Source organism: Aureococcus anophagefferens, assembly GCF_000186865.1.
Source record: "Aureococcus anophagefferens unplaced genomic scaffold AURANscaffold_7, whole genome shotgun sequence".
Classification (NCBI taxonomy): domain Eukaryota; class Pelagophyceae; order Pelagomonadales; family Pelagomonadaceae; genus Aureococcus; species Aureococcus anophagefferens.
The window spans coordinates 81946-95423 of NW_008705567.1; the positions used below are offsets into that span (position 1 = coordinate 81946).

A 13478-nucleotide genomic window follows, 5' to 3' on the forward strand; every position below is an offset into this window, starting at 1 on the left:
GGGGGGGGGGGGGGGTGGAGGCCGCAAAGCTTGCCGTTCTTAGATCCCCCTGGCCGGTGCCGGCAACCCGCGCGCCGATTTAATTCCCGTTTAAATCAACCATAGCCATTGAATTTCGTCAAACATTGACGTTGACGATGCCTCGAGCATGGGAAGGCCCAGCCCGGCGGCGGCCAGGGAGGCCGGGCTGGGTGCACTATGGTCCAGTAGGCTGAGCCTATGGTCCAGTGTGGAAATAGACCTTGAGGGTAAGTTGAAGAGAAGTTGAAGAGAAGTCAGGAAATAATCCTCGAGGAGGCGGACGATATATCATCAATGTAGGCTCAATATGCACTGATACTTCCCCCCAACGGACTGGGACAACTGGGAGACACGAACGGAAACTTTGAATTTCGTTTCACAAATCATTATCCTATGCAGAAACTGGTGGAGGAAGACGTATATTTGCAGAAAATCCGGAAATCAATTCAAGTGATATCCGAGCTCGAGGTTGAACGCCTCCGTCTAGTACACGTCTTCTCGGTGACAAACCAACTTATCGCTGAAAGCCAAAGCAACTTGCCCCCTGCATTTCAAGTATCTGAGCACACACCGATAGCTCGAACCACCGCACCCACCGCGTCTCCGGGGGTCGATAACCAAGACTGTAGCAGGCACGGCCAAACAAGAAGTGTTGAATTTGGGCATTGTTTTCACCGATGCGCTTGATATCTGCGTCTATTTTTCAGGAGGAAATTCTTAACGAAGGACAATGATGGCCAGGTTGTTCCTTGGGCATTAACAGATGGATTCGGCAATTTTGTGGCCGTCAACGACAACTTTGTCCAGATGACCGGCTATGGCAGGGAAGAACTCCTAGCGCAGACGCTTTTCTGTCTGTTCCACCCGCAAGAGCTTTCGTATGCCTCCAGCCTGTTTCGTATGCTTCTAGCTCGCGTGCCAGCCGATGCTGATCATCCGGGCTGTGTCCTCGATGGCCTGGCAAAAGGCGACGTATTTGGTGAGAGGAAACCTCTTCTCTTCTTGCTTCACCTTAGCTTGGCCAGCATCGAAAGATTGGATCGTCCCTCCCATATCTCTGTCTGTTGCTTGGTCCCACGAAACGCCCCCAGCGCCCTAAATACTGATGAAGTTGGCGAACCCCTATGACGCCTTTTCACTGCTGCTACAGATGGAACGTGGGCTAACCTCGGGTGAGACCACCGAGCAAATTGAACAAGAACCATACAAGCCTCGCACAGGCTTTGGCTGCAATGTAGGCCCGCGACGAAAGCGACAGAAGAGTCCAGTCGGCTTTGCGGCAGCTCGATCCGAGCTCAGCCCCCGCCACCCTCTCCCGGAGAGCCTGCTGGCCCCCCCGCGCTCAGGCGCAGCCCTAGGTTCTACCGCTCGGCCGCTGCCCGCGGGGAAATCGACGCGGCCTAGTTTGGACCCCGCCCGGGGCTTTGGCGTCTGGGTCGACCGCCTGGCCGCCCGAGTCGGAAATAGCCGGCCCGGGTCCTTCCGAGTGCAAAGTAGCCTTCTAGTCAAGCAACTTGAAGATAATGAGGGAAGTTAGGCTTGCTTATTAGCCCCCTAATGTCGCTATAACGTCAATCAAACTACTATCCAGCAACTCAGCCGGGACTGGGTTGGTTCTAACCACGGCTGTCGCCTCCCGGACCTACACTATGCCCCCTATCCAATCTTATCCAGAGAAAATTCCGCCGGCGGGCCGCTTCAGCAATGCAGATCAAGTAAGAGCATAAGGGGCGAGTGTCGAGTGGGCGCTACTTTCCTGCAGCTGGTTAATCGAAGATTTCCGTCCACTTGGCCATGATGGAGGGAAACCGGGGGTCCTCCGTCTCCCCGGGCGAAATTATTAAATTCTGGAGTAATGCGGCGCTCATAGTCCCTGCTGAGGTGGCTGCGCCATCCAAGCGCGGTCCGTCGGCCTTCATTCTGGCACCTTTGATTGAAACTGAGCTCAGCCCCCCCCTTGAGGGAGGAGTTTACTTTGCTTCCTTTAGCTCAGGCTAGTGGGAGATACGAAAGGCCGAGTGGACGGAAACATATTGTTCTGCCGTAAATGCAATTTTCTACCGGGCCTGTATGTGTATATTAAATTTTGAACAATAATGATGCTTCCGATCGATGTGAAGGCCCTCGAGCGGTTTCTCACCTGTTTCTGCGACAAATCCAGGCTTAGTGGCAAGCAATACAAATACGTCAGGGGCTTGGAAGCGATTAAGGCACGGGAAAGCCGCGTGTTGGCAATTGAGTTGGATGACCTAATTGCATACGCCAAAGAGGATGTTTTGTCGGCGCAGAGCACTATCTTATACATGATCATCACTCGTGTCTTGCACCATAGGAACTTGCATGTCGGATCATGCACAACACAGCTCGCTATCATGCAATATTTGAACAAATAACTGTTGAACTACTTGATGCTATGCCCATGGAACATGTGCCAGGCCTTTTAATCAACGGGCTCGAACAGCAACAGGGCCATTCGAGTAACGGTTCTCTCCCGCTATCGTTGCGTAGATGGCACGAAGTAAGGCTGTTACCGCCTACGAAAGTCGTAGCGGGCTCAGTGCGTGAATTGAAAGCGGCTAGTATCGGTCGGTTGGTCAAGATTTGTGGTATCGTGACGCGGGCATCCGATGTTAGGCCGCTTGCTGAAGTCATAACATACACGTGCGAGACATGCGGACATGATTCATACCACGATGTCTCCAACCAGAAGTCCTTCTTGCCTTTGTCACATTGCACATCTCAGCCCTGCGTCGCAAACAAGATGATGGGTCGTATCTTCCCACAGACGCGATCATCAAAATTCACAAAGTATCAGGAGCTAAGAATCCAAGAGCTACCTTCACATGTGCCAGTTGGACACGTGCCCCGATCGATTGCTGTTCATTGTCGTGGTGAACTCACTCGCCGTTGTATTCCGGGTGATACAATTGTTCTTAGTGGCGTATTTCTACCTCAATACCATAGTTGCCAGTTCACTGCGCTTAGGCGAGGGCTTAACACAGACACTTTTCTTGAAGCCATGGCCATTGATAAGGTAAAAAAGAATTATTTTGAGCTAGAAGTGAACTCAGAAGTGGATGATCAAATCGATGAGCTTGCAAACTCACGAGATGCATACTCTAGGTTAGCACGATCTATAGCCCCTGAGATTTTTGGTCACGAGGACGTCAAAAAGGCACTGCTGCTGCAATTGGTGGGGGGCGTGACTCGGGCACTGGTAGATGGAGTTCGCATCCGTGGAGATATCAACATATGTCTTATGGGTGATCCTGGTGTGGCGAAGTCTCAACTCCTGAAGTCGATTGCTGCAACAAGTCCGCGTGGTATATATACGACCGGAAAAGGATCTTCGGGGGTTGGGTTAACAGCGGCTGTTGTCCGAGATACTTCTACGTCGGAGACGTCTCTGGAAGGCGGGGCACTGGTTCTTGCTGACTGTGGAGTGTGTTGTATTGACGAATTTGACAAGATGGATGAGTATGATCGTACAGCAATTCACGAGGTCATGGAACAACAGACGGTGTCTATTGCCAAGGCAGGTATAACCACAACGTTAAATGCGAGAACCGCAGTCCTAGCTGCCGCGAATCCCGTTTACGGGCGATATGTGAGGGGAAAGACCATGGCAGAGAATATCAATCTGCCAAACAGTCTTCTCTCTCGTTTTGATCTCATGTTTCTTTTGCTAGACACGCCCGAGATTGAAGGAGATGTTGCACTAGCACGCCATGTCACACATGTGCATAGTCATCTTTCCAATCCTAAATTGAATTTCTTGGTCTTTGGTGCGGACTTTCTTGCACAGTACATTGCACAAGCTCGCCAATTTGAGCCCCTTGTCCCCAGAAACCTCAGTAGCACCATCATAGAGACCTATGTTGCCTGGCGTCAACGTTCGGTTGAAATTGAGCAGGGGTCTATGACGCCGCGTCAGCTGCTTTCAATCCTTCGACTCGCACAGGCCCTGGCACGGCTTCGGCTTGATAGTCAAGTGTGTCAGGACGACGTGAGCGAAGCATGCCGCCTCAGCCAAACATCAAAAACTGCATTGTATTTGGATTGTAGCATCGTGTCGGAAGATGCCAAATCTGCTGCGTTTAATCTGCTGTGCAACTGTGCCAATGAGGGAAATACACGAACACTGAATTATTCACAGGTGAAAAGTGCCGCTATCAAGCAAGCTATTCGGGAAGATGACTTTCTTGCAATGTTGCAGGAGTATGAAGAGCTCGGCATTTTATATATTAATGCCGATCATACAGCTATTCAACTCTGTTAGTCGGCAGCCAGGCACGCCGCACTAGTATGCTCCCTTTCGGCTTCGAACCACCAACCCGCAGCATGCTTATTGGGGGCAACGTTTGGCCCGAGAAATGTCATCGCTCGCATGTATTGAGCATTGGTGGCGTCCCCCGATCGTGACTAGCCTCTTGGCAAGCATGACTGACTGGGCAGGCGAATATTACGTTATTGAAGTATAGTTTTCACCTGGAGATGTTTGCTTGAAAATAAAGAGAGGCTTGGAAGCTGTAAGTTCAAGTTGAGGTGGTTTCGTTGAGGGCAACAGCTGCATCCTCCCTACTTACAGTATCGGGCCCTTGATATAAGGATGAAGTCTCCACCAGGCCCCAAGATGCGCGTCTTTCTAATAATGCAGTCTCCGGGGCCCTGGTCCACCTAAAATACCCAGCCTATCTGCCCTGCTACTTCGACATCGCCGACGTCACCCTATGGAGATGAACCTGTCTCGCTTGGGCGTAGCTCTCTATCCCCATTTAGACATTGGGACGTACCTTCACCACAAAAGCACGCGGCGTCAGTAAAACACAATCCCGGGAAAGGGCCACATGCACCAAGTACGCCACCTGAGTTTCATTTTTTTTGGAATGGCCAAGTATTTAAGCTGCAACTGGCCAATAGAACAGGCGCGAGTAGGAGAGGGTTTGGGGGGGATGAGCAGACTTGCTGCGAAGGTCGGTCCCCCGATTAGGGTCAGAATCTCCAAATGAGCATGCTCCGATAGAGATAAAAAACTTATTTTTTAATTTGAGCTTGGCTGTTGTTACCTTGCACCACATTTACCTCCTCGTCTGCCTCATGAGTTGAAGGATTGGCGATCTTCCTATTGTTCGTGGGAAGATAGTGAGAGAGATCTGCAGCAATCTTGCCATTGCTCGAATTTCCCGGAGCGACAACGACGAGCTTTCCAGAACAGTGCGTCGCAATACCAGTGAGCAAAATATTGAGAAAAACAGCAAGGGAATCTGCGAGGGGGTGTTTGTAATGAAGGTCACTGCGAAAAGTCCCCTCTGCATGGGCATCGGCACATCGAGCAAGAAGCTCAAGGAAATCAACGAAGGATAGCTGTCCAACCTTGGCACGATCATACTCATCAAAGCACAAAAGTCGAGACCAGAGGAAGAGGAGCTTGTAATCTTGCCGCTTTGGAAATGGACCAAGATTACTACTGTCGTAGAGGCCAGCCTATACATTCTAAGCGTATGTGGAACTTTACTTTTACTCTCGAAAGCACCGAAAAGCGCGTCATTCAGCATCTGGTTCCAGATATCGATCCCAAAAACAGCACGCGCTGGGCCAAAATGCATGCCACGCCGTTCCTTTGATCCCATATGGTACATGTTGTAGCAGTCATAAACAGCTTTCAGCTCATTGTGCACTCTCAGGAAAACATCTTCAATTACTGCAGTGTACAAGCGACCGTAACGATATCCGTCTAAATCGACGTCGTACGCTGTTGTCGGAAGCCTCTCGTGCATTACAGCAAATAAATGTTTCACGGCTAAAACGAGAGCATTTGCGTGGCGCTTGCGGTAGAGTAGAGAGCCAATTCGAACGACTGCCTCGAGCCATTCATGTACCATCAAGTACATATCTAAATTAATATCTGCATCAGAAGCACTACGCGGACGTCCATCTTCTTTATTTACCTGCGATTAGATGATACGGGCATGACTGGAGAAAGGCCGCGTACCGTGATAAATATGATCTGAAGATCCTGCCAAACTGCGAGAGGGAGCTGCCGGCGCCTGAAATGCAATGAAAATGAGAACGAGACCATAGCTTGCGCGACTCTGAGCGCCACTTCTCTTCGCCGCCGATAATGTCGAGGACAAAACGCATGTATGCACTCTCGCGCACACAAAAGCACGCGGTACCACCATCACCTACTCATGGGTGGGAAAGCCAACAAACGACATGACACTGAACCAGTTGGACCCATATCACCATCAAAAGCACAATAGTAGTGAAATGCAGCCATAATGCTGGGGTATTCAGCCTCGCACAGGTCCCGCAATGGTTCCGCGACAACAATTTCACCCATTTCTTCATTTTTAAGTTCCATACTTACAAGCTTTTTAAATCTCTGGGTTTTGGCAACCCGTAACCAGTCCGTATGAAAGCGCCTAGACCAAACAAGAGGAGTGTCGTTGTAGCTATGGCCATCACTGGCAGTTTTTCGGCTAGCAAATATTGACTTGTCGATATCCCAGCGCCTAGGATACAAAGATCAGGTCCATTGATAAGAAGAGTACACACGTGTTTTCCAGGTCTAATTTCACCGCATCAAGAGAATGATCGACATCATGAGCATGGGAAACTACAAGCTCGAGATCATCAACAGTCTCCTTGATTGCAAGCTCAATTTCGTCCATCTTCTGGTTTAGCTCCGGGGTACTGAGGTCGGGTCCATCAGGGCAACTGCGAATTTCTAGTTGGTCGAGGAGGATAGCCCCCCGACCGGAAGGCAGCGTGCAGGGTGGTAAGGCAGGCATCGAAAGGCCCAGCACATTAAGGCTCCCGGGTACAGGCCGTCGCCGCTCCGGCGTTGGATCTACAGCCTACGCAATGAGCAGTGGGCTGAATTTAGTAAAATCATTATGTGCGCGGTCGGCGGGCCGGAACAGCAGAGGCGTTACTGCGTGCGTAATAGTAGAAAGCAGTGTCATCAACATTTGGCAATGCATGAAGCCTGTTGACTCGTGCACCGCAGACCTTTTGAAAGCGGTACACTGACGCTCCTCGCTGAAGGTCACGAATAGCACCTTTCATCAACCCTCGAGGCACCTGAAGAGGACGTTTAAAGTTTGCCAATCGCGGGATTGCCCTACCTTCAAGCATGCGTCTGAGTCAGGCGGGAAGTGGATGTGATGTTTGCTATCGTAAGGTGAAAGAATAATCGTATCAGGGCGACTGGGAGCAATATGTGTAGTCAAAGTCTCGACACGCAAAGTCCTTCCGACCAGAGCCACGGCTGGGCGCCAAGGATCGTTCTTAGTCGGGGCAGTGCGACTGTTGAGGTCCACAAAACGACGAAGCGTCCATGAGTCCAGGAAAGGTACCTTGGAGTTATCATGAACAGAGACTGGCGGGCAAAATGATACCTTCGCGCGCCCATGGCCACAGCGCGACGCGTCATTGACCTATTCATCATTGGCTAGAGGAACAATGCGTCGTCAACAAATACCTGAACTCTATAGAGGTAGGTGCGAACGATTGAGTCCTCGGAATGGAGTAGATTTGCTATTGCTGCAGTTGCATCTGCAGCAACTGTCAATCTGTCACGAATTGTGTCTTTACTGGGAGCAGCATAAAGCCATAGAATCGCAGCGGCTCGTCGAGCGATAACTCCGTGGTTCTTTGGATGAGCTGAGAGATTCCGCACAGCCGCGACAACGGCAGCCAAGACCGCATCGTGAGTACTAGAGAGCCTTGAACCTAGACACGTAATCAGAGCCTCGACGCAGCCTAATGCACCAAGTGCGCCTGCCTCGGCGCGGCTCTTTGCAAGGCGGGTGACCAAGCGTATCACTTCAACACGATACTCTCTGAACTCCACGCCACAAGGAACGGAGACAGGTGCGGTGTTGCTGGCGTTGAGCAGTGCTACGGCAAGGGCTGCAAGAGCCCATCGTTCTTGCACAATCGACATACCCTTCGCTCCAGTATTGCCCGCTGATACCTCTATGACTGCGCGGCGAAGCAAAATGCGGTTGCTGGGATATCGTGCAAGCTCAAAGATAAGGCTGGCAGCACATCTCAGGGCAATATGGCCAAGATCAGGACATCGCAGCACTGCAAGGACGGCTGTTAGGACAGTATAGCTTCGATGTGTTTCGACTATAGCCTGCACGCCTGTGCATGCTTGCGTCCAATCTCGCTGACGTCAGTTGTTGCGACATTTATGGACCATTTTCGTGCCCGTACGCACGCCAGATTGAGAAGATGCAAGATGTGATAAGCGACTGGTAGTCCGCGCCACTGAGCGAAGCAGGAGGGACTTGACCGTGCTGATTGAGACTGGATGTGAACAAAGCAAATTTTTCACACGAACAGACCTTGTTTATGGTTCGTTGGACTGAGTCCTGGTGGCGAATATCGCCGCTTACTGGCATGGCAAAGGCAGCCAATAAGGAGGTCGCTGGCGCGATACGTCTCAAATCAGATGCGCCTGACAGGATAGATCAAAACGACATCACACCAGCATGTAGATTTGAATATTTACCATGATCGGTGCAGGTTAAGAGGGCAATTGCTGCTGCTGCCCAAGCTCGACATTCTACATTTGGAGCCCACCCCAGTAAACAGACCAAAGATCCTACAGCTCCAAATGACACTAACTTTTGCCGCTGTCGCTCCTATCATTGATTCGATGTCACTTCATCAATTCCGGCCATTAGTACGCCGGTTTGTGCGGCTCGGGCGATCGCCCAGACAATTGCCGCTGCAAACGTTGCGATGTCAGGATCTCGACGTGTTGCAAGTAGTTCAATAGAGGCACTAATGGTAGCTTGAGATGCGGTCGTATCCGTAGTAGCACTATAAGCGAGATAAAATGCAGCGATGACCGTGCGGTGACACAAAACTTTGTCACCCTCTGAAAGCAACGAGCGCACAATACAGCCCAAAACCTGACTTATTAAACATGATTTTTGTCTAGTGCGGCCTTACGACACTGAACCACCATCGCAAAACTATCTGCGCTAGACAAAAGAGCACCACAGAACCTATAGAGCACAGTCGAACCACTGCAAAGGGGGGGGGGGGGCGCAGAATATTCACACGCCCCAACAGCGACGCGCGCGCTTAGTGCTCATGCCTGTGCTATCAACACCAAGGATCGAACTGCTCAGACGTGCGAGCACAAGCGCCGCGCCACGCTTGACCTCAGCAACCAAAGCAGCACTCACAGCCCGGATTTCCTTGTCTTTCTCGCGGCAACCCACTTGATCAGCGGCATGCAGCATGGCAATTACGCGGATGATGCGTTCACCTTTTCCCTTGAATGCTAGCTCTGGCAGGAGGGCGAGTCGATCGAGGAGCATTATAGCTGCTGGTATAGATTGTGGTGCCGAGTCCCCAACGCCGCTGACAACAGCTTCGGCAATATCAAGTGCAACGGCCCAACAATCTTGCAGCCCTAATATTGAATCGACGGAGATCCTGTTGACAGTCGGAATTAGCTCAGCGACGAGGCCCCAGAGTCCAATGATGGCTGCATGTAGTGTAGCTGACCAGAGCAAGGCGGGCATAATGACTTCACTGACTCCTGTCTCGACGCCTTTACACGCAAATGAGGCTAGGAGACGGCATCCATCAGCAGCAGTCAGAGCTCCAGCAGTAGGTATATTCTTCTCACCGGACACTGCCGCGGGGACAGGAGTGCAACGCAGCAGGCATCTTCTGCCAAACGATGTCCGCACGACGGCTGCAATCATCAATGCTCCGCACCGACTCAGGCTTGGCCGTTCCCAACCATTTGCGAGAGTCAAAACTACTCGAGGAAATTGATTCAGGGCTACCATCGCCACTTGGCCAGGTTGTGCTGATGCAAGCGTTGCCAGTGTATTAGCCGCATTATCCGCTGTAATACCGTCCACGTCCTGCAATGTTACAGTGGAAGCCCGCAGCAAGGTTTGCTTGGGACTACCGTCCTTAATTGATGATAGATGCGATCTCGTACAGACGGAGAGCAGAGCCGTCACCACTTCTCCTATATTCCAGCCATAGTCTAAGCTGTCTCCAACCGTTGCGGTCGCAATTTGAGCCAAGATACCCACACAGAACATTCGCACTAGTGCAGATGAAGCAGCCATAGTTTGCGAATGTTTTCCTGATGCTCGTCGGAGCACGAGAACTATTCTATCCACAGCGCCAACCTTTAGTTTCAGGTTTAACATCGATCTATTCAAGTCGACTGGGAAGGCACTGTGCTCGCGCCCGAGAGAGTAACCTTGCTGTTGGGGTGTTCGAGGCAATGCAATATGTACCATGCGTCACAGCCATAGCATGGTGCATTGGCAGGGCTATCAGCGACGCAATACGCTCAATCGTAATTGCATCTAATACTTCTCTTTGTCTTTGTAAGGTTCGTCCAAGAACCCACAGTATTGCCTCCCTTTCAAGTAGCCAGTTTTTTTTCGTCGCTGAGTCTTTCAACAAGTTATGAGGTTGCTGAAGTCTGTCAAGGAGCACCTGTATTATCTGTTAATAGTTGCTTGGAACTCTGCGTCAGACGCACCTCGAGGCGATCTCGTTGTTGGCATTCGCAGCGGTTCAGCATACGCTGCCATGTCGATCGCCAATGGGACTCCGAACGGATCCAATCCCCTCTTGCCGCAATTTCGTATGGATGGGCGCATTCGTTGCTTACTTGGATTAGGTCTGCTGAATCACAAATCGCAAGATCTCCCAGTTTGTCCAAGTCAAGCACTTCAATTATCTGCTGAGATACCTCGTGGAAGTCTGCCCGTCTATCGATCAGAATGGCGGACGTGGTCCTAGAAGCACAGCTGCGGACGAGTACACGTCTGCTTGTGGACGAGTCCGGTATTCTCAGTCCACGGATTGCTGTATTCGCAGTCCGATCTTTATCGCCCATTCACATATTATCCGGACCCGGCCATCGTAGTTGTAACTTATTACTCTCGAGAAAGGAATGATTCGGAATCAGATCATGCCATTGTCAAGGACGAAAACAACCATAGGGCTAGAGCGCCCCATAGAAGTATTTATTTATTCTTTCTGGCCGCCGGCCGTAGTATGTCATAGAGGTCCTCCGTCGACCGCGCGCGCGCAGGTCGACCACCGGACGGAAATCGTGGCAAAATTGTTGAAAAATGCCCCCGCCAAGCCAGCCCACCGGGATAGCAAGCTAATCGTATCGATTGAGGGATTTCAAGGGTGTGGGGTCGCCGGTTCGGGCCGGAAATCGTATTTAAATGTTCAACAAAACGCTTACTCGTCGCGCGCGCGAATTGCGTCCGCGCCATCAACTTCCCAGGCAAAATTACAGGGACGTAAATTTGGTGGCGAATTGGCCCGTCACCCTTTTGTACATCGAAGGACCCGAGGTACCGCCAGGGTCGCAACGAAAGCGAGACACGATTAACTTTAGCAACGGTTGTGTAAGGGACGCTGAGAAACGCGTTCCGCTTGAACATCAACGAGCCTGCCACGGGCATATGGTACATCGGAGGCTCATACGAGAACATGATGAGCTTTTATTGCAGGCAAGTTTTATTCCAGAGTGGATGCATTGCAAGGCGCGAGGCCTCGCTCGCTAATACGAAGCTGATAAACATGACCGGGCATTGTGTTACTTGTGACTCCCGACAGTCGCGCTCCAAGGCTTCGCGAAATAACATTCAAGTTATGTGAATGCGAATCTTGAACACCAACTGAATGAGCGACTCGTTGTAGGCAACGCGGCAACGTGAGTCACAAGAGTGGCAGCAGCGGAGCGAAGCAAGGCCGGGCAGACGATGGCGCGCGCGCCCAACCCCATGGTCTTCAGACCTGAAACTTGGCAGTCTTAATCTCACCCCCCTTCTCCCAAATCGTGCCAACGCACACCCTCCCTCGAGCCAAAATGCAGTCGCGGGGATCGTCCATAGCTTGATTAATTGAGATTGCTGGGTTTTACGTAGTGCTTGTTAAAAGGACATGATCCGGTTCGAGCAGATTGACTGAAACTACTCAGTCCCGACTCAGTTCGACCTGAGTACCGTGACGACCGCGGCCCCGCCCCCGACAACCACCCCAAAAGGCAGCCCCAGCCACTGTGACCCCGAATATGGACGCCTCCGTCCGCCACGCCTCCTAGGGTAGGCTAAGTGTGATTGTTGCCTCGATCATCCACGGGAAATCCAGCGATCCGCAACCGCCCCCCATACTGAGACTGAGCCGGCTCAGTAGGCTCCGAGTCAGTATGAGCCGCGGCGACCGGTCGCGCGGCGGCCCGGAAGAGGCCCAAAGGGGCCCGCAGAAGAGGCCCCACCCGACCCCGCCGCGCACCCGCCGCCGCCCCACGGACCCCACGGGCTCCCTGGACAGAGACGGCGCCAGACCCGGGGCTCTTACGCAGGGCTCTTAAGGGCGACTAGGGAGAGGGGCAAGCAAGCCGCAAACTCAGCTTCGTTGGGTTTCTCGTGTCCAGGGCCAAGTCGCAAACTCAGCTTCGTTGGGTTTCTCGTGTCCAGGGTCAAGTCGCAAACTCAGCTTCGTTGGGTTTCTCGTGTCCAGGGCTTTACTCAGGCACCGGGGGCCCGGGTGGGGGGGGGGGGGTCCAAACTAGGCCGCATTTGAATTGCTCATGTCCGTTAGATACCGCCGAATTCCCACGTTAAGCCCTGGTGAGGCTGCAACATGTCCAAATCCCAGCAGTCGGGCACCACATGTGGATGTTAAAAGCAAGATGGGGCGCAGCATCTTGGGCTCTCTCTGAAATACATCCGTGCTAAAATTGATCAATGCAGCGTGCTCCGGGGTTTTGCGCACGTTCAGCTGTTTCATAGGTGTTCTATTGACCACACTGACGTAACATCGATGTGGGCATTTTGTTTATGACCATACAACTCGGATTGAGCAATTCAGTTGAATTCAATGATCTGATTGAACTCAAAGGGCGCAAAACGAATGCCGTCTGCTTTGAAGAACTTATTTTGAAACTCAACCTACGCGACCACAAATCATCATAAAGCCAGAACATTACGGTAGATGAAGACTTGAAGTATTACCCAATGAAGACGGAGAGCATGAAGAAAACACTCGAGGAGGTCCATGGCAAGGAGAACGGCAGTCGTGACAACCTGTAGTTGCAGATGTCTCCAAAAGATTTATCCAAGCAGTGTGCGGATAGTCGTCGGCGCTGGCCTCGACTGCAAATATTGAGTACGCAATAAAGATAAAAAAGCCGTTGTTCGAGTTGATTGCAGTGCGCATGGTCTTCTCCCAAAAAACTTGAGCAAGCTCTGTGTGCGCCAGAGAAAGCGCCCATAGGCGGAGATAAGAGGCTGTGTTTGAAACCATACCAAGAACAAATTCGATTGTCTCAATGCATTGGTGAATAAATACTTCTGAGAGAGAGTGCTCCTCTTCAGCATCCTGGGAAACATCACTCTCAGCATCCATCTCGATTTGTGTGTCGGCACGCTGCT

General features: G+C 51.5%; 2 protein-coding genes across 2 annotated transcripts in view; one reads left to right on the top strand and one right to left on the bottom strand.

Moving 5' to 3' along the window:
• Window positions 1-2440: 2440 nt before the first annotated feature.
• AURANDRAFT_53352 (hypothetical protein) lies at window positions 2441-5935 on the top strand (the record flags this gene model as incomplete). Its single annotated transcript, XM_009037769.1, has 2 exons — window positions 2441-5505; window positions 5565-5935. The coding sequence occupies one exon, from the start codon at window positions 2441-2443 to the stop codon at window positions 4298-4300; it is 1860 nt and encodes a 619-aa protein (XP_009036017.1).
• Window positions 5936-12384: 6449 nt separating this feature from the next.
• AURANDRAFT_53354 (hypothetical protein) overlaps window positions 12385-13478 on the bottom strand; it is a gene marked incomplete at both ends in the record, with an annotated part of 3625 nt that continues 2531 nt past the window's right edge. The window contains 3 exons of the mRNA XM_009038173.1: window positions 12385-12995; window positions 13059-13130; window positions 13201-13452. Of these exons, the coding sequence (XP_009036421.1) occupies window positions 12912-12995; window positions 13059-13130; window positions 13201-13452 (408 nt within the window). The remainder of the gene's footprint in view (window positions 12996-13058; window positions 13131-13200; window positions 13453-13478) is intronic.